Source organism: Protopterus annectens, chromosome 1.part1 (assembly GCF_019279795.1).
Source record: "Protopterus annectens isolate FY-2018-M chromosome 1.part1, PAN1.0, whole genome shotgun sequence".
Lineage (NCBI taxonomy): Eukaryota > Metazoa > Chordata > Ceratodontiformes > Protopteridae > Protopterus > Protopterus annectens.
The window spans coordinates 1,850,624,464-1,850,651,722 of NC_056726.1; the positions used below are offsets into that span (position 1 = coordinate 1,850,624,464).

At 40.6% G+C, this 27,259-nt stretch overlaps 1 protein-coding gene across 3 annotated transcripts in view; it reads right to left on the reverse strand.

The window, feature by feature from the left end:
- The window catches only part of DAAM2 (dishevelled associated activator of morphogenesis 2), a 3,932,565-nt gene that overhangs the window by 1,591,348 nt on the left and 2,313,958 nt on the right, over positions 1 to 27,259 (reverse strand). For all 3 annotated transcript variants that reach the window (XM_044084849.1, XM_044084851.1, XM_044084855.1), the window contains exon 12: positions 19,499 to 19,557. In XM_044084849.1, the coding sequence (XP_043940784.1) occupies positions 19,499 to 19,557 (59 nt within the window). The remainder of the gene's footprint in view (positions 1 to 19,498; positions 19,558 to 27,259) is intronic.

The window sequence follows — 27,259 nt, forward strand, 5'->3', positions numbered from 1 at the left end:
ACTGCATAAAAGTTCAACCTGTTAAACAGTGTACACATATAACACAAAAGCTGAAACTAGACATTTAACAAAAAAGTTGTTACACATAAAAGGCGTGAATATTAACATTTTAGTACAATGATGCTTTGTGTAATGTCTTCAAATGCCAATTGTCTCACAGATAAATGCAGAAAAAGAAGCAGTGGTGAACTATAGTAAACAAATGTAAAATGCAAATAGCTATTCTACAGAAGACACATTTGGAAAGAAATGAACATGTGAATTTGATAAAGAAAGGTTTTCAGGATAGTTATTCAGCTGAATACCAGAGAGAAAGGAAAACAGGAGTACTTACAGTAATTGCAAAAGGAGTTCCAATAGTGACAGAAGAGGATACAAAGATAATAATGGTAGATTTGTAATACTAAGGGGCTAATGGCAAGGTAGACTACACTGGCACATACTTATATTCAACCCAAAACTGCTGCAATGGAGCTTAAGAAAATTCTGGGAGAAATAATCAGCTTTCAGCAAGGAATATTACTTATAGGTGGGGACTGGAATTTAATCTGCAGCAGTGAAGATGTGTTTGGGGGCACAGAAGGGAAAGTATAACAAAGGAGGGTAGACTTTGAAGAAATTTATGAAAATATTTGGCATGTGAATTCAGTACTAGGAGTTCAGAGTGAATTTACATATTATTCCCCAAGATATAAAAAGTGGGCTAGGCTAGACAGAATTTACATTTCACAGGAACACATGCATTTAATTGAAAGTCTTAATACACACCCAGTAACTATTTCAGCTCATGTGCTAATAAGAACTAAAATAAAAACATAGGGTAATGAAATAAAAATGAGACACTGATGCTTTCCCACCTATCTGTTGAAAAGAGAGGAATTTAATTAAGTAATGGGTATTGGAAATTATTCAGGAGTCATCAGAGAAGACAGAAATTTCTTCTGAAAATATAGGTAGGGAGTGGGATAAAATTAAAGTGGAGTTTAAAAATAGGGTAGAAATAAATGAAAGGGAGATATGGTTAAGAAGTAACAAGAATTATTTAGAGGGACTGACAAATGCTAAAGTACTGCAGCACAGGGGGAATCTCACACAGGAAGACGAGCAACTGCAGAATACTAAACAGAAAATAAGGGATTACCTTGAAAATATGCATGAGTTTAGAAAGGCTGCTGTTAAGCAACTGTTTTTTGATAATAACTGTAGAGCACAAAAACTTTTAACATAAGAACTCGCGCAACAGAAAGTAGAAAGGGCTGTCGCCAAGTTTAGGGACCCTGTAACAAGGAAGATAACAAGAAATCCTGTACAGGTATTAGAAATATTTTGGAAATTCTATGAAAGTCTGTATAAAGCAGAAAAATATTGAAATAAAGAAAGGATATAAATGGAAATGTTTACGGAAGAATTTAATATGCCAAGGTTAGAGGTAGATGAGGCTCAATTACTAACAATTAGGACTGGAGGAGATGAGATAAAATGGTAGGAAAGTCCCCAGGAACAGATGGCATTCCTGTGGAAGTTTGGAAGCTAGGAGTGAAAAAAACTAATAAAGATCTGGAAAGTTTTGTTTAACAATATTTTAAGAGGAAGAGAAGTACCAACATCCTGGAAGAAAGCAGTGGTAGCTATAATACCTAAGGAGGGTAAAGATTCATCGGATCCAGCTTCAAACAGGCCCATTTCAATATTAAACCCTGATTATAAAGAGTTATGTACTTACCATAGCTTGACATCTGTGTTATTCTATGTCTTCATTCATCACCACAGGGTTTTGGATCTGACATCGGATACGAGCCGGCAATATTCGGCATATGGATCCAAGACTCTGGCTCCTCACTCTCTCATAATGCCCTGCTGCTCTCTAATCCCCAGATCGGGTTTACCACCATAGTCCTGAGCTACTCCTACCAAGGTACAGAGAAAACCATTCCAACTTCCTCCACGATCAGAACAGGTGGGGATGGCAGGTGGGAAATATGATGAATGAAGACATACAATAACAGAGATGCCAAGTTATGGTAGGAGCATAACTCTTTATGTGATGTTATCCATGTCTTCAATCATCACCACTGGGTCAGAGTCCCCAGCTACCATACATCCTGGGTGGCCTCAAGGAAGTAAATGTTGGAGCACTGTGGTGCCAAAAGAAGCCATACTCCTAGAAATTAAATCCAACTTGTAATGGGATATAAAGGTGTGAGGATTAGACCAAGTGGCAACAGTACAGATATCATCTATAGAAAGCCTTGCTATAAAAGCTGAAGTCGTCACCACAGATATAATAAAATGGGCTCTAACATGACCTGGAATCTCCAGATGGCTCAGATTTTAGACCACAGAGATGCAGGTAGATATCCACTTAGAAACAGTGACCTTGGGAGACTGGAAGGCCAAGACTGCAATCAGAGAAGGCCACAAAAACCTGCTCTGACTTACGAAAATCTTTAGTCCTATGCAAGTAGAACCGAAGCCGTCGGTGAACATCCAATGTATGAAGGATATACTCCCCCCCCTGTTGGAATAGTTGGGGAAGAATGCTGGAAACTGAATCCACTGACTAAGGGTCGACTCAAAAGCAACCTTCGGTAAGAAGGAGTGATTCATTTTCAGAGAGACCCTGTCCTTGCGAAACGTCATACAAGGAGGATTAATGGAGAGAGCCTGCAATTCTGAAACCCTTCTGGCTGAAGTGATAGTGACCAGAAAGGCCGTTTTCCAAGACAGAAACATGAGATCACAGGAACTGGCAGGTTCAAAAAGGCTCCTAGTCAGAGACTGCAGAACCAACGTAAGATTCCAAGGAGGCGAAGGGTTAATTGGAGGATGAAGCCTTACAAAGCCTAGATCAAAAGGTGGATTCAGATCTCTCGTAAAAATTAGAAATCACCACCAAATGAAGCTTAACAGTGGAAATACTTGCTTCCTCTTGGAAAAGGGAGGACAAGAACAAAAGTATATCTGAAACCAAAGCAGAAGAGGGATCCAGATTCCTGCTCCTAGCCCAGACTGAAAACCTTTTCCACTTGCTGCTGTACACTTTCCTGGCAGAAGGTTTTTGGAGGCCAAAATAATGCATTTAATGGGGGACACAAGCCTGGACTGTTTAATTATCACTGGAACTGGAGAAACCATGCGGCTAAGCGAAAGGTCTGAAGGTTTGGAAGAGGAAGCCCCAACGGGTGGGAAATAAGATCCTAATAGGGATCTAGTATCCATGGTGGATACTTCAGATGAGACTTAATGAAGGGGAACCATGGCTGATGAGGCCAGAAAGGGGCAATGAGTATAAGGAAAATCCTCAGGCATTGCACTTTCTGCAGAACATTTGGTATTAAGGGAACAGGAAGGTATGGGTAAACGAGACCCAGAGGCCAATCTTGGAATAGAGCATCCCTTGGAGACTCCCCCCTGAGAGGGGATCAAGGCAAAATACCTACTGCATTTCTGGTTGATTGGAGAGGCAAAAAGGTTGCAGCATGGCTGACGCCAATGGTCAAAAATTTGTTTTGCCACTGAAGAATTGAGGGATCACTCATGAGGGCTCAAGATAGATCTGCTGAGTCTGTTGGCCAGCATGCTGGAATCCCAGAGTATGTGCATTGCAATAAGGAAGCGGCCGGAGGACATAGCCCATTCCAACACTCTCACAGCTTCTCTGCACAATGGGTAAGAGCATGTTCCACCTTGTTTGCTGACATACCAGATGATTGCCAAGTTGTTTGTCTGGACTGCAATCATCCCTAGAGTGAGGCAGTCCTAGAAGGCTTGCAACGACAGAAGAACTGCCCTCATCACTAGAACATTTATATGCAACTTGGTCTCTACTGGGGACTGCAGCCCTTGGACGTCTTCCTCCAAAAATGCCCCCCCACCACAGGAGGGAGGTGTCTATGGCCACTATGGCCGTGGGTGGAGGGAGAGAGAAGGGCTTGTCTAGACAGAGATCCTGCGACTGAAGCCACCACTGGAGGTGACATCTGCACTCAATTGTTAGTTTTATGGTCACAGACACGGGATGAAAAAGAGCCAACCATTTGACTGCTAAAATCCATTGTAACACCCGCATGTGCTACCTGGCCAGAGGAAAAAGAAGAATGGCCAAGGCCATGGAACTGAGAGCCCGAAGTACCAAATGAACTGGGGGTGAGTCAGGTCCAAAATCTGTGTGACCTGTTCCCATATCAACTGAATTCTGTGCAGAGGCAAAGTTGCATTCTCCGACACGGAGTCCAAATGAACTTCTATGAACTCCAACTGTTTTGTGGGGATCAGATTGGATTTTGCCAGTTTGATCGTTATACCCAGTTGACTGAAGAGGAGAAGGACATACTGAATTGCCTGAGTCAGTCGATGCCTCGAAGGTGCTGTGAGGAGTCAATCGTCGAGGTACGGAAAGACCTGCAACCCCTGCAGATGCAGGTGAGCCGTTACCACTGCCATGCATTTGGTAAACACCCATGGGGGCTGTGGTGAGACCAAAGGGTAGGGCTCTGAACTGGTAATGACTGGCCCCTAGCCGGAAATGAAGATGTCTACTGGAATGCCTGTCTATCTTGAAGTGATAATAGGCGTCCAGGAGATCTACTGAGCACATCCAATCATCCCTGCATAAGAGTGACTTCTTGACTGAAAGACTGAGGTCACTGAGAATCAAAATAGGACACAGGTCCCCCGTCTTTTTTGGCACTAAAAAGAAGCGAGAATAAGTATCGGATCCTTTTGTCCTGCTGGGACCTCTTGGATGGTTCTTTTTAGAAAAAGTTGTTGAATGGCGCAGTGGTAGCATTGTCGCCTCACAGCAAGAGGTTCTCTGGTTCGATTCTTGACTGGAGTGCCTTCTGTGTGGAGTCTGCAAGTCTTCCCTGCGTTCATGTGTTTTTTCTCCGGGTGCTCTAGTTTCCTCCCACATTACAAAGACATGCGTCTAGAGCATGTCTCACCAGGCCTCCCATGAAAACTGGCTTCATTCCAAGTCGGACTTCCCTGGTTAATAAATGTTAAATAAATAAATAAACTTCTTTGAGGGCCAACTCCCTCTGACTGGGTGGAACGTCAGGGAGATAACTTCTTACTGAGGGGGGGTTCTGAAAAGGGAATGAAATAACCCCTGGAAATGATATTTAACACCGACATATTGGAAGTGATTTTTGTCCAGGCTATTAAGTATAGGGAAATATGACCAAATAACACCAAAGAGGAAAAAAAAGCATCACAAAATGACCAAAGCCAGGGAAAGTGCCCAAACCTTAATACAAAATGTACAGAAACTGTAACAGCTCCAGCACCTCAGCCAAAAGGCCTTTCACGAGTCAAAAAACAACATGTCAACAATTAAATACATCACATTAAAAAATCAGCCAATAAAAACAACAATTAAATAAAACAATTAAAACTCAATGACCCACTATTTATAAAAAAAACTTTCCAATTGCATTCTAAGTTGAAACCATTGGTGATCCGAGTTCCATATTTTAAGATAAATAAACTCTCTTTAAAAAGTAATTTTTGTTTTAAATCAGTATTCCTAAAAACTTTCACTTTTACTAATATAGTACCTTGAAGGAGTTTTTCATTTCCATCATGACATAGGGAAAAATGCATAGCAACTGAACTTTCTACCCTTTGGTTTCTGATATCCCTTAAATGTTCTAAAAGCCTGGTTCTAAATGCCCTTTTAGTTTCTACTACATAAAAAGGTTACATAGGCACTTCAGGGCATATACCACCCCTTCTGTACTGCAACTATATAACTCCCTCTGTGTAAAACTAACATTGTTAATTTTATCAAAAAACTGAAGTATAGGCACACAACTAGAACAATGTTTACAAGGGATGGTGATAATTTCTTTCATTCCCATACCCATTTTTAAAATAGCTCTAGTATAATAACTATGTACCAACATATCCTTCAAGTTACGCCCTCTCTTATAAGAAAAACATAACTTATCAGGAAGCCATCCTATCATACTCTTATCCTTTAATAAAAAATCCCAATAATATTTCACAATATTAAAAACAACATCAGAAAAAACAGTATACTCTGTAACAAAATACATGACTTTACTCTCTGTATTACTATTAGAAGGGAAATTACTATTAGTATGGAAATGTGACCCCTGACTGCCTCCAGGGCAGAGCAGCCGGGCAATGCTTCAGGAGTGCTGATAGGACTGCACAGAGAAGGGTTCCCTGGAGCCCTGATTTTGCGGACCCCCCCTCTGCTTCTGGAAGAGGATTCTTGAGAACTGTCCTGAAAGGGAGACCGCACCTTACAGAACCACATCTTTCTGGTTCCCTATTGGGTTTTCGAGAAGGACCTCTAGGGAGCCCGAAAGCTGGATTCCTACTGCAGACAGAGTCTTCCCTTCCTGCTCACTGTGGGTCAAAATGTTCTTTACTGAGGGTCCAAAGAGAGTGGAAGCATCAAAGGGGGCATAGTAAATGATGCCTTAAAGGGTTCTACGAACCCGCACAAGCATAGCCAGGCATGACGCCACACGGCAATGCCCGTGCCAGCAGCTTGAGAGGTAGCCTCAGCAGCAATGGAGATTAGCCTCATCAAGGAATTTAGCGAGAGAGGTCAGAGTGGCAAGTTTGGGAGACACCTGCTTGAAGTTCTCTGTGGCAATCACTCTGCAATGGAGGTGGAGAGCTCTTGAATCAAATCCCTTTGGAGGCGGATAAAAATGTGCCAAACAGGCACAAAAAAATGGAACCAGGTCTCAGTTACTGCACAGATATCGATGTTCTCCATTTTTAGGAGTGCCTCGAGAGAGTGCGATATCTGGCTAGGGGAGCTAAGGTAACAGAGACTGCCATTGACCCTAGTGCCTGCAGAATTAGCCTTGCTGGAACACTTCTGTTCTGAATAATGTGGTTTACTTGTGATCTGATTTTCTGGTATCTTTCTAATGGGAGTAATGCTATTCCCATGACCGTATTTAATAGGGCTCTAATAAATTCCAGTTGTTGAATGGGTTCCAGATGTGACTTTTCTAAATTTACTGCGATGCCTACAGTAGTGCAAAGATGAAGGGTGTAATCTCTTGCTCTTACAAGTTCATAGGTTCATAGGTTCATACTAGGCTATCTGCCCTAGGGCATTTATAAGCCTAGCCAGAGTGTGTTTGGCTTTCGCCACCCATTTTAAATTAATTTTGATATGCCCTTTTTCAAGGTTAGTATACTGTGCCTCTGTCTAACAGTGACACAGAAGTGATACCCGGGGTAAACCTACGATCTCCCATCCACTCATCAAGATTCCTCTTGAAGAGAGTCAATGAGGGACTCTGCCTAACCTGGACTGGGATTTTATTCCAGAGTGAAGGGAGCCTCTGGGTTATGAATCTGTCCCTCCAGCATGTCCTATTTATTTCAGTGCTGAGGTTCAAGTCTCTCAAGCGCGTAGCTCGATGGGATTTGGATTTTCTGAGGTGCAGCATGTCCATTAATTCCGGGTTGGACATGGCTTTATACGTCAGGCACAGATCGCCTCTGAGCAGGCGGTATGCCACTGAGTACAGCTGGAGTTTCTTTAACCGGGCAGCATATGGCATCTGTTTGAGCCCTTTGATCCTCTTGGTGAGGTACTTTTGGGGTCTTTCCAGTTGCTGCAGGTGTCTGGTAAGGTACATCCCAAAAGGGGCATTGTACTCAATTATGGGCGTGATGAGGGATGAGTAAAGAGGCACGATGACCTCCCCTGATCTAGATGCGGATCCCTTCATGATTAGGTGGGCTATAGAAAATGTTTTTCTAACCACTTTGGCCACGTGGTTGTCAAATGAGAGATTGCTATCAAAGCTTGGGTCCCCAGGTCCCTAATTACTTCTTCTGTACTTAATGGATTACCACCTATGTGGTAATTTGTGGGCACTTTGTTTTTGCCAAAGGGGATGACTATACAGTTTTTGGCGTTTAGCTTGAGGCCATGGCTAAGGCACCAGTTGTCTGTTTCTATGAGGCCCTTTTGGAGGATGCTTGTGTCGGCTGGAGAGTCGATTATGGCGCCCAGTTTGCAGTCATCTGCGAACTTGGTCAGCCACAGTCCTTCCGTGTTGGCCTGTACCTCCGAGAAATATATACCGAACAAGAGAGGTCCCAAGACTGAGCCTTGTGGGGCGCCAGTTGTAACTGGTTTGGAGTCTGACATGGCTCCAGCAATTCTAACCATGTGGGTTCTGTCCTTGAGCCAGTTTGCAACCCATCTAGTGATATAGGGGTTTATATTTAAGCTGGTGAGCTTATCTATAATGCCCGAGTGGGGTATTGTATCGAAGGCTTTTGCGAGGTCCAGGTAGGCTGTGTGGACCACCTTCCCCTCGTCAATGGCCTTGGTGACTGTTTCAAAGAAATCAACCAGGTTTAAGAGGCAGGATCTGCCCTTAACAAAGCCGAACTGGGTAGGATCCAGTGTCTGTAGGTCCCCAATATCTTTATTTATGTGGTCTGTGATGATCCTTTCCATGGCTTTGCAGACCAAGCTAGTCAGGCTTATGGGGTGATAGTTTCCAGGATCCGTTGAGGCACCACCTTTGTGGAGAGGGACCACTGTTGCTGTACGCCATTCTTTGGGTACATATCCTGTAGTAAGGCTGAGATTGAACAGTAGTTTTATGTTTGGGTTTAGCTCTTCTTGGAGTTCATGTAGGACGCAGGCTGGGACACTGTCTGGTCCCATTGATGCTGTGTTTTTTGCTTTGGAGAGGGCAGCTCTTACCTGAGCATCTGAGATGTCAGGGGGGCAGCACTCTGCTGGGATAGATATTTGCCCTTTTGGTGGGGGTTTATGCTGAACCTGTCAGCTAGGATGTTGGCAATGTCTGTGGGTTCGGTGTATTTCTTGTCATTTTGGACTAATTCTGAGCATATCTGGGAATTCCAACCCAGGTTCCTAACATAACTAAAGAAAGCCTTGTGATTATCCTTAGTTTCCTGTGCAACTGTTCTCTCGAAGCTGGCCTTAGACGATTTTATGAGTGCCCATAGTTTTTTGCTAATACTGATCAGAGATGCCTTCCCTTTTTGGGATTTTGCTCTATCATGTAGTAGCTTCCTCCTTCTATTGTATAGTTTGTTTATGGCTGGGGTCCACCAGACAGGACGTCTGCCTTTGGAGGATTGGGTCTTGGTTTTATATGGGATCGCATGATCCATGCATTCCTGAAGGTGTTCATAGAATGCGTTTATAAAGGATTCTGTGGTCTGGGCCCTATTTTCCACAGGCTCGGGGGCTTTGAAGGATTCCTCCTCGGTTTTGAGGAGTGTGAAATTTGCTTTAGAGAAGTTTTTCACTGCTGTTTCCAGGGCAGGGGGTGGAGTCGGGATGTGAATATCCAGTGAGATTAGTTTATGGTCTGATCTTACCAGTGAGGGATACACTTCTGGTCTGGAGCATAGAGTCCCCATGTTGGTGATGATCAGGTCCAGTATGTTTTCCCCTCTTGTGGGAGTGGTAACAAGTTGTTCCATAGCATTTGAGTTTATAAATTCTAGGAACCTTTGGGCTAGGGTGTTGGAGTTAGAGTAGTGCTCCCAGTCTATGTTTGGGTAGTTGAAGTCGCCCAATATAATGGTGTTTGGAGAGACCTTCATATTTTCCAGTGCTCTCAGGAAGGCCGAGTGGGGTTCCTGGGTTTGGGAGGGTGGTCTGTAGCAGACTATAAACTGGAAGGCAGTTTTACCCACTGTTAGTTGCACATGGATAGTCTCTGATGCTTCGTGCTGTGCCACCAACCTGGAGGTGTGGGTATCTTTGATGAATATTGATACTCCCCTCCTTTTGTGGTTCGGTCCAAGTTTTGGGGCCAAAAAGCATGGTATGAGGTATAACCTGGTAGTGCTGGGGTGCTCTCGGGAGCCTTGAAACAGGTTTCTGTTACTGCACAGATATCGATGTTCTCCATGCTAAGGAGAGTTTCGAGTGCGTGCATCTTGAGGTTTAGACTTCTGGCGTTGAGTAGCATTACTCTTACTTTTTTATCCCTTGTGATACCTATGGAGGTGGGTTTGTCTTTTGAGCCTTGCCTAAAAAAGGCACTATGGGGGTAGCAAGAGCCTTTGCCAATATCCGAAAGCCCAGGGGTGACAGGTGCAGGCCGTCCCTAGCGAAGCATCGTGGCTTGTCTAGCATGTCATCCCAGGCTGACAGGCATTGGATCCCCTTTGAATGACACCAATACTTAAGCCAATTGTTGAAATTGATCATCTTGTCTTCATATTGTGGCATCATTCTTGGTGAGGGTAAGATGCTACTCAAGGTCAGGATCATACCGGCCTGGGCTACATGCTCAGAGAGCTCCTCTATGTCTCTTTTCATGTAGTCCAGGGAGGTACGTCTCAGGTCATTCACACCAGCATGGACAATGACTGAGTCATATTTGTACTTGCCTTGGAGTGACCTGAGTGCTTGTGTTATGTGGCAGATCCTAGCGCCCGACAGGCAGCTCACCGTGACCTTCTCCTTGTTCAGCCTGGTGAGCGGGACGTCAGTGTGCCTGACGATAGAGTCACCTATTACAAGTGTATCAGGTGTGTTGTTTATTCTTAAGGGCTGTGACTGTTCGGCACACTGGCTTTGTGAGCTATGTGCTGCACGTGTTTAGTTTTGGGGTAGCGGTTGCTTGGGTGTCTGCTTTGGAGGTCTCTGCTGCTTAGGCAGAATTTTATTTAGAGCCTCTGAGTATGTTTTTGTGTGTTTATGTGTTTGGTTTGCTGTCGTGGTAGGTCTATGTGAGACTGGAATTGTAGTGAGTGTGGTTTCCTTCTCCTCCTGACTGGTTTCGCCAGTACTGAGTTGAGAGAGCTTAGCCTCCAGTATGGCTATATAGTTGCATCTCTCACGTGTTGGAATTTGTTGGGAGGAGGAGAGGGTTGTCTGTGTACATGAGGCAGTTGTAACATTGCCTCAAGATTCCCAGATTCACCAGCTGGACCGGAGAGGAGATTGACAACTGACCTTTGGACATGCTAGAATAGTATTGGGAATTCCTTTATAATTGAAAAAAAGGGCCAATGGGGAACGAGGTACTCAAGGGGAGTTTGTGAGGGTGTAGTGCTTTTAATATTTTAGTGCTGACTTATATAATTGCTTTAGTGAGCAAGTGCCAGGTAACTTAAATGCAATGTGTTACAGGTAACTTAAATGCAAAAACGACAAACAGCAACTTTCTTTCAAGTGAAACAAGGAAATAAGTACAGTAAGCAATGCAGATATCACTAGGGATCCACAGAAGCACTGAAAAGCCGCGTTTTAGGTGGAATTAGCATTTCAGGGAAATAACAAGCAAACAAACAACAAACATACAAATAAAGCTAGATTCAGTAGGCCTGGATCTAGTCTATGCTACAACAAACAAGGTGTACCAATTTCAGTAAGAAGCAGTTCAAATATGCAGACACTATAAGCCTTTAACCAGAAATTCCCGGTTCAGAGGGGCAGAGTCCAGCCTCTCCTCCCACAAGAGTGCAGACCACGAACCCTTTTAATGTAAAATAACTGGCCTGAAGCCCAAGTGCTTAAACCAGAATTAATACACTTTTAGAATAACAGACACTGAGCCCTCAATCAGCAGTTCCCAACTTAGAAGGATGTAAGCTACCTGTTCTGCCACTACACTGCAGACCACAAACCTTCTTAATGTAAAACAACTGGCCTGAAGCCCAAGTGCTTAAACCAGAATTAATACACTTTTAGAATAACAGACACTGAGCCCTCAATCAGCAGTTCCCAACTTAGAAGGATGTAAGCTACCTGTCCTGCCACCACAGTGCAGGCCACAAACCTTCCTAATGTAAAACAACTGGTCTGAAGCTCAAGTGCTTAATCCAAAAGACTTAGAATGATAGCTACACTTTAATCAAGTTACTACCAAGCAGTAATAAATACAATTGAATACTTTAAATAATGCCTGGATTAGTGCTCAAGTTATACAAACAAAGCTAGATTCAGCAGGCCTGGATCTAGTCTATGCTACAGCAAACAAGGTGTACCAATTTCAGTAAGAAGCAGTTTAGATATGCAGGCACTATAAGCCTTTAACCAGAAATTCCAAGCTAGAAGGGCAGAGTCCAGCCTCTCCTCCCACAAGAGTGCAGACCACGAACCCTTTTAATGTAAAATAACTGGCCTGAAGCCCAAGTGCTTAAAACAGAATTAATACACTTTTAGAATAACAGACACTGAGCCCTCAATCAGAAGTTCCCAACTTAGAAGGATGTAAGCTACCTGTCCTGCCACCACAGTGCAGACCACAAACCTTCCTAATGTAAAACAACTGGTCTGAAGCCCAAGTGCTTAAACTAAAAGGCTTAGAATGAGTTACACCAAGCAGTAATAAATACAATTGAATACTTTTAAGATGACGCAAAAGCAAAATAAAGTAGGAAGAAACACAAATACAGTAAAAGCAGATACATTTTTTTTTTGAGTGAGCAAATGAGATGGGCCCAGGAGTTACAGGACAGAAACAAGTGCAAATGCAGACCTTCAAATCAGAAAGTTGAGAGAGATGGAAGACTGCCCAAACGGCCAATAACTACAAATTCTGAGCCAGAACCACTCCTTATGTGGTAGACAGGTTACCTAGTGCTTACCACTCCCACTGATAAGCTAGAAGGCTTCCCTCCAACACAGAAAGGCTTGGGGGCTTAGAAGCTTACAAATAGTCCTGGATACAGCAAATCTGTATCTGGAACACTAATTACAGGAAAGGTAGGAAACAGGCTTACAATGTTTTTTTTTCAGAAAAGTAGCAAAAACAGTAGTAAAAATAATTCACATGCAGTGCAAGCTGGCACACTTGAGTATGTAGCAATATTAGTCCACACACAGTTTGAAAAAATGTAATTAAATTAAAAAGGACTAAAAGCAAGTGCAGAAAGGGTGTATTAGGTAGAATGTGGTAAAGAGATGGGACTGGGGGAGTGTCCTAGATCATATCTACAGTGGGGCGGGCACTGCAAAAGCCACCAAATTTAAACTACAACCAAGAACGGGGGGGGGCGGCAAAAGTTTCAACGGAGATGTGAGGAATCAGAGTGCAAATTATAAAACCAAAAAAATATATACTGATCTCTGTATATTTGCAGAACACTAAGACAACAGATATCTAAGCAACAATTTAGCTCTATAATACAGAATAATACAGAAAAATATACTCAGCTTTATATATTTGCAGATAGTCTTGTATGGTGGTAGCAGTAAGGAGCCAGTCGCCAATATATGGAAAAACTTGAAACCCTAGCAGTCTGAGATGAGCTGCTACAACTGCCATGCATTTGGTAAACACCCTGGGGGCTGTGGTGAGACCAAAGGACAGTGCTCTGAACTGATAATGACTGCCTCCCACCAGGAAGCGCAGGAATCTCCTGGAGCATTTGTCCATTTGTACGTGATAATACGCATCCTGAAGCTCTATTGAGCACATCCAGTCATCTTTTTCCAAGAATGAACGTATTGACTGTACCGAGACAATCTGGAACTTGGTTTATTGAACTGGCTGAGATCCAAGATAGGTTTCCAGTCCCCTGTCTTTTTCGGCACTAAAAAGAATCTTGAGTTAAATCTAGATCCTTTCTGGTTTGGGGGGACTTCTTGGATAACTCTCTTGTCAAGCAGTTTTTGAATTTCTATGACTGTTGCCTCCCGGTGTCTGGGTGGAATGCCTGGGAGTCTTTTTTTGTATTTTTGGGTTGATTGTAAGAGGAATGACATAACCTCTGGAAATGATCCCCTGCACCCATTTGTCCATAATCATTTGTAGCCAGGCAGATTGGTGCAGGCATAATCGTCCCCTGACTGCCTCCAGAGGAAGGCAATCAGTCCTCCATTCAGGAGTGCTGGTAGGAGTTACCAGAGAAGTAACCTCTGGATACCTGGTTCCACGGGCCACTTCTGTCTCTAGAACGGTGTCTACCATTGTTACCTCTCCCTTTGCCCCAGGAGAGATCTTTGCCACTTGAGTCCTGGAAAAGCCTTTGGAACTTTTTGAACAATAGCCTCCCACTTCTCTGGTTCCTAGAGTAGGGCCACTGAGGAGAGGAGAAGCATATGCCCATGACAGAAAAAGTCTTCCAATCTTTCTCACATCTGGCTAGTGTGTGTTTCACTTTGGGCCCAAACAGGGATGATTTGTCAAACGGAGCATTGACGAACGAAGATTTAAATGGCTCTGCAAAGTCAAATAAGTGCATCCAGGCGTGTCTCCTAATGGCTATGCCTGAACCTGTTGCTCTTGTCGTCCTTTCAGCAGCATGAGCAACAAGCCTCATGGATGAGTTGGCAATCAATTCAAGGGTGGCGAGCTGAGAGGTAACTTTGTCTCGAACTCCTTCAGCTACTGTTCCTGCTACAGTATCTGAAAGTTCTTTAATTAGATCCCTCTGCAACCTGGTGAAGTGTGCCATGTAATTCAAAGACCTGAGAGTGAAGGCCGATGAAGCGTAAATGTACATCTCAAATCTATCCATAGTCCTAGACTCCTTGTTAGAAGGATGGATAGTAGGACTCTCTTCTACAAGTTCCGTTTTTGCGGCTACCACTATTACCATGGCGTCAAATGGGATACCCGTGGCCCAATGTCGTTCATCCTTAAGGGCAGATAGAATTCTGTCAGGTCTCTTGGGGATTGGTTCAATAGAGTCTGGAATCTTCCAGGCTCACTGAACAATAAGTTTAATAAGCTCATCAGTGGGTGGAGAGATCCAAGAGGTAGAGGGCTGGGCACAAAAAGCCTCTGGGTAAACAGATTCCTCTGAGGAAGGCTGAAGGGAGGTCCAGCCATCCCTCTGTTTCAGGATTTTTAGGATGTCCCAGAAGGAAACATCATCAGGGGATGACTTTGAGGAACCTTCTCCTTCATCGAAATTGGTGTCCTCTGTGAAAAACTCTTCAAGAGAGTCTAAGTGCTTCCTTTTGCACTTTTCTTTCGCAAGTACGTCCTCAGTGGCATACTCCGGGGAAGTATCCGAAGAGGAAACAAGGAAGGTCATTTCCTAGGCTTTTGTACCCCCTGTCCCAGGGATGAGGCTGGAGGATGCTCCAGTCAAGGGGATAAGGATGATACTTGGCCCAAAGGGTGGCAAGGACTGTGTGTCCACTATGGGAAAAGCATTCTCCATGATTCAAAAAGCTGACCCCCCCCCCATGTAGAGAGCCCAGAACCAAAAAAGACTCCTTCAGAACCGTGGTCCCACCCCGCACTGAAGAAGCTGCCTCTGAAGCAGAAGCCTGGATCGAGCTTACGAATGCTGAGGCATTGAGGGGCATGGATGGCTCCGAAAGAACCGATGCTGAACGGTGCCATTCAGAACCAGCAATGAAGCCTCAACCATGGGAGGTCTCCGGTTCCGACAAACCAGAAGAGCTCAAGGTGATCCTTGGTTCTGGAGAAGAAATTCTAGCTGATACACAGACAGACAGAGCCAGGAAGATCAGTGCCAGGGGCTCCAAAGGCTTAGTAGGAGTTGTAGGAGGAATCTGTGTCAGTGTCAATGAAGGACTGGTTCTGGTGCCAAGTTGGCTTGGAAACAAAGGTGGATACAATCCCCTCACTGTCAGGAGCTGATCAACCAGTCTCATACTGTCCAATTCCGAAAGACTCTTAGTGGATCGAACGGATGAAACAGATGGAGACCTGGCCAAGAATGGACTGGGTGGCCTATCAGCAAAAGGATCCACTGAGGACAAATATGTGGTGCTTGGTAAGATTTTAATAGTAGACTGCTTTGGTATCAAAAAAAAAACACTGGTACCAAAGCTCCAGATGTCTGTTGCGAAGATTTTGTTGAGGTTGAATCATCCGTGACTATTGGTGCCAAAGAAGCTGTCAACACCGAAGGTTGTTTGGTCAATTTTGAAGGCAGTTCCGAGGAGCTTCTCGGAACTGAATGAGATCTCTTTTTAGGTTTGGAAGAAGACGGAGAAGACGATAATGAACTCGATTCAGTTCTCGGAGCAGAAATGGCCTCTTCAAACTATCCTTTCAGAAGTCCTTTTAAGATTAATTTATCTGCTCAGTTAAGGTTCTGGCGAAGAAACCATGACAGATTGTGCAAGTCCTCCAGGAGGTGGACCACCCCAAGGCAGTACACACAAAAACATGCCACACTGGAATTGGGCATTTTTATTTTGCACTTCTGGCACCTCTTGAAACCAGAGGTGCCCTTAGAATTCTTGTCAGCCATGCTAGGAAGAAAAAGGGGCCTCACAAACAAAAGCACACACACACACACAAAGGAAAGGAGAGGGAAAACTCAAAAAAGGACTTCTCTTCCTTTTTTTTAAAACAGAGATAAGAGATTGGAAGAAAATTACCAGCAATGGTAATTAAGAAAATACCATAACGGTAACTAAAGGGAAAGAAAGTACCAACAATGGTATGAAAATAGCTACCTAACAGCAGAAAGGAAGAAATTGCAAATACACTCATGCACACTTAAAAGCTAGACAGAGGAGCAGGTAGAAATACAGAAAAAGAAGCATGGAAAACGTTATAGAAAAAAATGAGAAATATGGAAAAAAAAAAAAATTACTGAAATACAGCCAAAGTTCGAGAGATAGGTTGGACATGTCTGAAGACAAAAGAAGTGACAGACGAGATCTGAGAAAATTTACAAAGGAGCATCATGGGTAGAGCCTAGCTTGAGAGTTTTGGAAGACGCAAGCTGAAATTAACTGCCGAGTCGGTTCCGAGGCTCAGAAGCAAGCCCACAGTCAAGGAGTACGTGAAGACTAACAACATCAGACTGTAAGTTTGCCTGTGTCACAAGTGATAATTCAATAATGGTGTTAAAAAAAAAAAGAAAAGAAAAATAGTTTCTCAAGACAATCTGCAAGTTAACAGTGCAAAGCAGGCAAAATATATCAAATGGCCACTGCAAGCGAATATATTTTGAAAAGCAATTGCTCCATAAAAGGATTCCTAGGTAAAATACCAACATGCCAACACAAACACCATTGTAATACCACAATGTCACCACCACTGACACAGCAACAACATCTCTGCCTCGTATCTTTATACAAAACTGCACTGCCCTTCTCAAATGTAACTGATTTTACTGAACGTAAATGATTTCATATTTTTGCTGCTCCCAACAAAACATTTCATTTTTGTGTGATTATAATCAGTCAATAAGGGCAGGTATTAGAATTACAGACTTCTTATTCTGCAGTAAATTTATTCTGATGGGAAAAGATTTGTTCTAATAACTTTCAAAGTAAATTATTGTTAACAGTTAAAAATATAGTCCCTGATTTTGGTGTTTTGTCTATTATTATTTTTGGCTTTGTTTCACTCAATGTCTTAGGAATCAGTGTTGATTGACCATTAGGTTCCCCAAAACCCAACACTGGAAAGTTTGCAGAACTACTGCATCTGCTGTTCGCACTGTTTAAATCAGTCTTGCACAATACAAGGAAACTGGGCTGGAACTGACTTGCATTATTGACTGACTGTAATTGCTCCTGACCACCAGAAGTCAAACCAGGTTCTTTTAACCCCTCAACGTTATGTACACACTTCAAGATAATGGGAAAGTAGCAGCAGAATTCATTTCCACACTACTATTCAGAAATACTGGTACAGAGAAATGAATGGTGCATTGCAGTACCAACTGGAATCTGCCAAACCCAACCTCTTAAAATGTCACTACAAAGATTATTTTCAGATATTGTTCAATGGTGATTTACCACAACAGAAGGGTGGGAAATGGCAAAAAATATGAGGAAAACTCAGGGAAAGCCAGTACTGACAAAACACAAAGGTATGCACTCTTTGTATGACCTTTTGACTCTAGCATGAACATTTCCTGCCATCTTGCCAACTGGTCCGCTCCTACACCTCTCCTGATACCCCCATCACCAAAAAAGGAGAATAAAGAAAGAAACAAAGTTAAAGGAGAGGTTACCCAAGGGAGGAATGACAGGTTTGTTCCCATTCTAAAAGGTGGGATGGTTAAACAACAATCAACAATTCTGATGAATTTTTCAACCATAGTTTAATTTTAACTTATACTAATAAGACACCCAATATTAAGAATATTATTGCTATGCACTGGTCTACCTTTACTCACTTTGATCAAATAAAAAAGTGGTATAGACATACCTAAATTACACTTTTTTAAGATGGGTCAAGATATATAGCATAGATTACAAATATAAGCACATATGAATCAATGTTAAATGCTGGGTGCAACAAACCCCATGCAGGCACTGTTGAATGTAACAGATGTAAACAATGTTCTTCTGTTAATGTCAATATGAAAGGTAATACATTTGAGGAAGTAAAATAAATTACCAGGCTACCTAGAGCTAATTGTAATTCCAGGGCACTGGCATATATTGCCATCTGCTCTCAATGTGATGCCTTTTACATTGGTAAGACTGAGCATACACTCAGGGAACATACTTATGAGCACAGTTATCCCACTGGGTCTGGTAATTTGAGGAACGCACTTTTCAGACATTCCAGTAATTGTGAACACTTTTAAAAATATTTGTTCACTATTTTGGAAAAATTAAGAAGAGGCCCCGTTTAGATAGTTGGGAGAAAAAACTTGGTTATAGGGAGCTCAGTTGGAAACCCAAGGTTACATGCAAATAATCATCCAGATATCAATGACTGTGTTAGCATTCACTGTTTGCCTAATGAAAGGGCAAATATTATTTAGTTGAGAAATGAAAGGTTTTTCAATTTATTTATTGAATGCATGCATTATTTGCATCACTGTCTTTTTAAATATTTCAGCTTATTGACCATGTGATCTAGATTCTTTTTTAAATGGTGATTTGTTTTTATGGTACTCTGATGAAGTCCATTCTCTAATTTTGACAGAAGAGCTTAATCATTTTATATGTGAGGTAGTCAACTTACTCATTGACCTTTGATGGTCTTTTTATTTTCCTTCAGTGTGGACATTTTCCTGGTTGCAGCCTCAAGTTGTCTTTGTTTTGGATTAGTGATTTTGGATGATGTGGAGACATTTTTTCACCTGGAGTTGTTTTGGGTTTCTTTATCTTGCCCTGTCTATGCAGTACGCCTTCTCCTGCAACTTGGTTGAAGACCAGCAATAGCAGTTCTCCCTCACCCTGGGATGTCAACCCTACAGCCGCAGAGGATGTGCTAATCCCCCAGTCAATGAAAGCTTCCTGAAGAGCTACACCAGAGAACCAAAAGACAAAGATGGATGGTCCAGGATACTGGTTTTGGCCACAGCAGACTTACCTTTCAGTGGCTGAAGACGCAGCTATGGAGCCAATTGCATAACTAAAGACTCCCTACTGATTTTCTTTTTCTTGTGGATGGCAGAAGCAAGAACTGAGGACACTGACAATTGATCCATGTTCGAGCGAGGAGGGAAGCCTTACAAACAGATAGTAGAGCTTGAGTGAGTCAGTAAACTTCCGGGACTGTCCCCAAATGCCTTTCCTAGCATAAAATCAAGACTTTCAAATTAAAAAAAACACAATTTATTTTAAAGTTAGCATTCTACTTACCTTTTCGAAATCTCTCAGCTTGCTCCTTCCATTGCTTGACCTCATTTTCATGTACCAGCCTGAAAAATAAATACCCGTTTTAAAATCATTACTAATTCTCTCTTTTTCAGAAATTATTAATTCCCACACCTGACCTGATTTAGCAAAGTGTGGCATTACAGACAGGCATTATACATCCTAAATGTGGCTTAACCAAAAGAAATACATGGATTACAAACTGCTACTCTAAATACTTTAAACTAGTAAATGCCTTTATTTTTGCAGCCAAAATGTTTATTATGTTACTTCTTTGCTTACCAGCTAAGGCAAGTAATTTAACTAGACCATTCCAGCCATATCCCAAGAAAAGTAAATAAAAACAAATACAATAATATAATGTTTACAAGATCATTTCAAGGCATAAAATACTAATATGGCAAGTGACAGTTTAATTATACACCGTTAAGTATGACAAGAGCTGTTCTTCCTAACCTGAGGGGGAACAGGCTATTTGTAAGACTACCTAAAAAGATAAGAATACTAAACTGAAGGCAAGAAGTCATTCTTAAATTTTATATATATATATATATAGAGAGAGAGAGAGAGAGAGAGAGAGTGATCATAAAAAAATAAAGAAACACCACATTTAACTTAATGTCATAGAATAATATTTATAAAAGGACATTACATTTAAAGGAAAATAATAATTAACAAGAAGTGTTGCTTGTTTTATTTTGTTAAACAGGGTAAAAATTGATTGCTTTTGACTATTTTCAGGCTGTGTCTGGGAGTACAATAACAAAGTGATGCAATGTTTAAAGCAGCAAGGGAATTCAACACAAATTAATGCAAAGATAATGTCATTATGTGATATATCGGATTCATACAGCATGAGAGAACAGTGGTGAATACAGATTAGATTTCAAAGGTGAACTTATGAGTAGAACAATACATTGGTTACAATATGTGCATTAAACTACAAAACATATAATACATGACAGCTTTGGTGTGACTTGTCATAGCACATGGAGGATTCCTAAGTTATGAAAAATTGGGCTCCAGTATATCCCCTAGCTTGTAATCTTGACTGGAAACAGAATCTGTGATAAGTAACAAAGAGTGACTTGCATCCAGTCTGGTTACCCTCTGTAGGAAACCAGCTTCTAGGTAATAAGGGCAAGGTAATAACATCTGTGGTAATCAAACCAACAACCAAAATTTTTATTTTTAAAACCAAGAAGAGAAATACTTGAGTAAGTGCTGTGCAAAGACTCTGCCTTTAGCAAACGCACTGTAATTATAGCCAGAGACTGGCACATGATTAGCTAAGTCAACTATGCACATTTCATGCTGGCAATACATAATTTAGAAAGGAAATTGCTAGAAGCTGTTGATGTGTGGAGCTTTCCTCATTTATTTCAGTCATGAAGCACCAGATAGAATCACAAACCAGAACTTGAAAACCACCTGCTGAATCACCTATAAAAGGAACATTTCCAGAGTCTATATACCACAGGACACAATACTTATTAGCTTGAGGGATCAAAAAGTTAATTTTTAATAACATTAGCTGGAGAAATACAGGTCATGGGGACCAAACCTTCTGGACTTTTGAATATGACGGCAAGATTAGTTTTGGAGTACAACAGGAAGATTTTTCTTTTAATTCAGTCAGAAGGTCTAGTGAATGGAACGTCTTTAGTAGTGTAGTGTATGTGACGTTAGTAGGCATATGCAGATATCCATCACCTTTAGCATGTGATATCGGAACAAACTAAGCAAAGCTTGCATGTATCACAGCCCCAGCTCCACATACTTATAATACACAGGTAAATGAATGTTATCATTTGCAAATAAGCAAACTGTTAATTAGGCTAGTTGATGTGTGCAGAGATAATTTAATATGTAAGATGGCAGCAGAATTTGTGAGCAAATAGTGAAATAAAAACAGTGACACTCAAGTGAGAAGAAAATCTTATGCCGACTAAAACAGAAGACTGGTAGTTTCATGAGTCAAATGCTTACAGAAAAGAAGTATAAGTGATTGTATATAACAAAAAGCTGTTCTAAGTGATGCACTGCAATACAGTTTACAAAGTGTGATATTTTAGGGGGGTACTATCAGTTCCAGAGACAATTCCATACAATTTTTGAATTGCAGTGTATATGAATTTTTCAAGGCCAGTATAAAATTATTTGAATGAGCTTTTGAACTTCACGTCAGTTTTGAAAAACATTATTAAAATATTGAGATTTTATTTATCTATTTTTATATTTATTTATTCAGTTGAGCAATTCATCAGCAATAATCATTCCATGCATATATATGTGTATAAATAGTGACTGAGCTACACACAGTGACTTCTGGAAAAATACCAAGTAAAATAAGCAAAAAAGCCACCAAAATCTGATAGACTACACTAACTATTTGGTATCATTTGGTAATACTGCAGAAAAACTGCCAACTATACTGAAATTATAACACTAAAGGTAGAAGAAAGATGTGTACATGCACATCATTTATTGGAATGAATCCAAACCATATATGGGCTGTTGCATTACCTAATGGTACTAGAGAAGCCCAGAACAAAATAAATAATAAAGACAGTAGAGACATAGTCAATTACTTACTATTTAGTAACCATGTATGTGGACTGATCCAGAGACCCTTTTTAGCCATGACTTCATAAAATAGCCACATACTTTACAGGACATACCAACGGGTAGATGAAAGCATGGAAATGTGGCTATGTGTCAAAACTGTTCAAATTAGTAGAGGATTGCTAGTTCAGAATGGGGACTATCTGAAGCACCGAGACACAGACATATGTGACACACATTCTAAAAGTATACATAAAAGCATTGGTCTACTGACACTTTGAATGCTAAATAATTCAGTGAACATTGCAGTCTGCATGGATGCAGCATTTAGATATGTTACTGTGTGGAGTCTGCATGTCCTCCCTGTGGTCGCGTGGGTTTCCTCTGGGTGCTCCGGTTTCCTCCCACATCCCAAAGACATGCTGTAGGTGGATTGGACACTCTAAATTGGCCCTAGGAGTGAGTGCGTGCGTGTGTGTGCCTTCTGTGGAAGGTTGGGCGCCGGACTGGCAACTCGACACCATAAAAACTCCACTGCCAATCATGAGCGGACAGGTGATCCGCTGTAGCGACCCCTAACCGGGAAAAAGCCAAAAGGAGAAGAAGAAGAAGACTGAGGTATAAAATTATGTAGCTGAGTATACTACTAATAGCAAAGCTAATAAATATGCATTAAATGAGTATTTTTGTCCCTGTTTTTGGCTCTTCACAGCTATCCATTGCTCCCATTCCTCTCCACCTCCACCAGGTCTACCAGTCCTGGCTTAGCCTCCCCCAGGTTGGTGAGGAGACTGAGGACTCCGGGACAGCATCATACTTAAGGAGACTGGTTAACTGCTCTAAAGAAATCTTATCTTATCTGTAATCTGTTCAGCTGTAGAACTGCCACCTCAGGATTCACTGCAACATGTCAGATTACAGATAAGATGCTATCGCTGTCATCTTGCCACTCCAACCATTGCTGATATGAAGCTTCATCTGCTCCATGTTCACAAAGATAAGGTGAAGCTGAGGCTGAAGGAAGGGTTTCTGCATGACAACACTGAAGCTGAGGAAGAACTAATCAACCACGCAGCACACCACTGGATGCAACTAAATGAGACAAGAAATCAGGCCCGATGTGAAAGCAGCAAGGACGAAGACAATACATTCTCAAAACAGGAGCCACATTGCTGTTTTTACTAGGACACTCTAAGTGATAGTGTGGGAGTTAAATTATTTTGTCTAAACACAAGAACAGTATCCCAGAAAATAATTTCTGATGGAGAAAGAAAAGAAATAAATTTATGGACTACAGCTGGCATTAACTGTATTTTGTGTAAACAGATTTTTGAAAGAAAAGAAGAAGTAATGCTCCATTGGCAGAATTAACACAGTTGTGAAAATCCTGCTGTACTATGGCATATTTTTAATTCATTTTCTGAACGTGAAGTGATAGAAGAGCTGGTGAGAAGTACAGAAAATGAAACAACTTCTGAAAACTGACTTTTCTGAGGTTAATATATTTGTACAGTACTGTAAAGCTGCTATAAATACAGATGATCCTGACAAGAACAATGCAGCCAGATGCATGTATTGTGTTTTTTTTTTAATAAAACTGTGATAACTACTTTCTGTGCTTGGAATCTGCTTCGTTTGGGTATCTTGACTGTTTTACTAGTGATTTTTGGTGCCTTTGGTATATTTCTGGTGGATTTATATGTAAAGTTAAAAGGTACATGGACAAGCAGCTTAGTGAAAAAATTAAGTTGGAAATTACTGAAAGTGAATAAGAGCAGCTTTCCTGGTACCCAAGTACTTCAATGCATTTACTAAAACCGTGTATAATTTAGTTTTATTTAAAGAAAGCCAGTACACTTTTTTATCAGCCAAAAAGTTAATGTCTTCAGAAAGCATACAAGTTGTTTTACACATCTAGGAGGGGAATAAAGAAAAAAACAAGCACAGACAGCAATTAGACTAAGTATGAGCACAGGCTGTAACATGCACCTCAGCACAGATAAACTTAATTTTAGTTACATAACGCCTGTGGGTGCATCTGTCAATTTAGGACAGCTGTTCTTATCAGGAGGATTAAACTTAATTATTTGAAGATGAACACAGTTTTGCATTTTTATTTTAAATTAATAGGTTATGGGAGTATCCTGGCAGTGTGTTTGCTCTTTTTTTTTTTTGAGGGTTTTTCATTAAAACAAAAAGTCTTGTAAAATATGACACAGGTTCAAATGGAGATGACAAAAAATAAATGAATATAGGATAAACTACTAAACATTAGCGGGTGCACATAATACAAAAGCTAGAAACAGACATAAAAAGCTGTCATATATAACAGTTGGGAATAATAGCTTGTTATCATAACAGTTACACAATCCATATTATTTTGGAATGAGAATGGCACCACAGATATATAAAAACTGTAAGAGTACTGAATTATATTAAGAAATGCAGAGCACAAATAGAATTACATTAACACATGCAGAGTGCAAATAGTTACAGGAGACACATTTGGAAAGAGATGAGCATGTGAATTTGATAAATAAAAGATATTAAGAGGGATAGTCAGTTGAGTATCAGGGAAAAAGGAAAAGGGGAGTACTTAAACTAATTATTAGATGAACTCCAATAGGAAAACAAGATAGCAATGTAGATCTGTGGTAGTAAAGAGCTACTGGCAAGGATGAAGGATTACGATAATCTGTATTTATATTCCACCTAAAACTGCTATTATGAGGCTGAAGAAAAATCTGAGAAAACTAATCAGCTTTCAAAAGGGAATATTACTTATAGATAGGGACTGGAACTTGATTTGCAGCAGTTGAGGATATATCTAGGGGGACCTAGAAGAGAAAATATAAGAAAAACAGGGTACATTTCTGGAGTAATTTATGACAATATTTGGTATGGAAGATGTGAATTCATTAGTAGGAACTTGGAGAGAATTTACATATTATTCACTGTGCTAGAATAGGCAGAAATTATATTTTACAGGAACATGTGCATTTAGTTGAAAGCTTTGACTCACATATCCAATAACTATTTCAGATCATCCGCCAATAACAACTAAGACATAAATACAGGGTAATAAAGTACAAATTATACACTGGTGCTTCCCCACCTACTTTTTAAAAAGAGAGGAATTCAAGGAATAGGTAGTGCAAATTATTTGAGAGTTATTAGGGAAGATAGAAACTTCTTCAGAAGTTATAGTTAGTGAGTGGGATAAAATGAAAGTGGAGTTTAAAAATATGGCAGAAATAAAAGATAAGGAGTTATGGTTAAGTAATGAAAATTATTTACAGGGACTGACAAAGGTTAAAACAGTGCAGAATAAGAAGAAAATAAGGAAGTATCTGGATAATGTACAAAAGTTTAGAAAGAGTGCTGTTAATAAACTGTTTTTTTAATAACTGCAGAGCACAAAAACATTTAGCACACTGATTTAGGCAACAGAAAGTAGAAATGATGGTTGCTAAACACAGGCAGTCTACGACAAGAAACATAACCTCAGATCCTGTAGCGGTATTAGGAGATATTTCAGAAATGCTATGAAAATGTATATAAAACAGAAGAATACGAAAACAAGACAGAGTAAAAATGGAACCAATATCCTTAAATCACAGTTATAAAGTGTTTAAGTTACCCCCCTTTTAAAATACTTTTAAAGAAAACCTTCCAGATCTTTTTCACTTTCTTCCTTCTTCCACAGAAATGCCATCTGTTCATTGAGACCTTCCTGCGGACTGATCATACATCACCATTTTATCTTATCTTCTCCTATCTTAAATGTTCATTGTTGAGCTTGTAACCTTGGCATAGCTAACTCTTCTACAAATATTTCCATTCAGCATAGGAATAAGTTTATGGTTACTTAGCTAGTTTTTTAATTAGTTTGGGAGTTTTTATTATTTTTAATTGACAGGAGCAATGCGCAATAGCAATAGGTTACAAGAGATATATTATTGGAGTTGACTGTACGATTTAATCGTCCCAATGATTTTTTATGTTTTACATTGTTTATTTTTATTTTTGATCCTGCCAAGTGTGATTGCTATATGCACAATCACATGCACATTAGGCTATAACAAGTTGTATTTTGATTTTTATAATTTTTTAAATTACTTTGGCAAATGTCATTGGAATTATACAGCTTCGCTCTACGATTGCTATTTCAGAAGCTAGAGCTGTAGCTTACTGGCTGGTTGTAAAACCAATGGGAGTAACTAGTGGGATGAGTTAAGCAATTGTATTGTAGATTTTTTTGATTTTTGATAGGTTAACATGTTCTCTGTGATCATCTCCATAGGACAGACTTTTTTTAAAGTCTAAGATGATTGGCTCAGTGGTTTGCTGAGATTATTAGATATGCACGGTCAATTTTTTAATTGCTGTTTAATAGTGATTGGGATGTTTTGTAATTGTCTTAACTATATAAGATTATGTATTTCCGTACTTCTGTATGGTAAGAAGAAGCAACAGTGAGTTGCGAAAGTGCTTACCATTTCATATTTTAGCATTTTATTATTTTGATCAAAGTTTTCTATTCCTCGCAAAGTCGTGGTGGATGTTACTTGCCTTTACAATATAATTTTTTATGTGAAAGATTTTTCCCCAAAGGGAACTTATCTGCCCAGCAAAGGAACAGCACAAGCCAAGCACTGATCCCTGAAAGCCTGCACAGGAGCTCTAGCTTCAATTGTTGGAAATCTCTGAAGGGTTTAGTACCCAAACCTGTCTTCTTAGTCAACTCAGCTTGAGATGAATATCAGTTTGGGAACGTGGAACGTGCCCTGAATCTCTGGAAGTTGGACATCTGTTATACCCTTGGATATATCCCATAAAGCTAAGGCTATTGCACCAGTGAGAAGTATGATGAACACGTATATACCTTTTTTCAATACCGATCAAGTGCTCTTTTGTCTTTACTGATAAAAAATAGATTAGACGATGAAAAAGTTCTAATGCTCTTATCTGCATCCAAAAGAATAACAGTAAGATCAGAAGAGGAGTTGTTGAACGTGTACTTGAGTGAATCTGTCATCCCCTAGATCCTGTCTGGCTTTTAAGGTACTGCAGGATAAGTATTTGCGGACACAGCAGCTGAAAAGGCATCCTCTAAAAATCCCAAAATTGGAAGTATAGTAACAGCCTAAGTGGTGTCCATATTCATTAATCTACAGTACC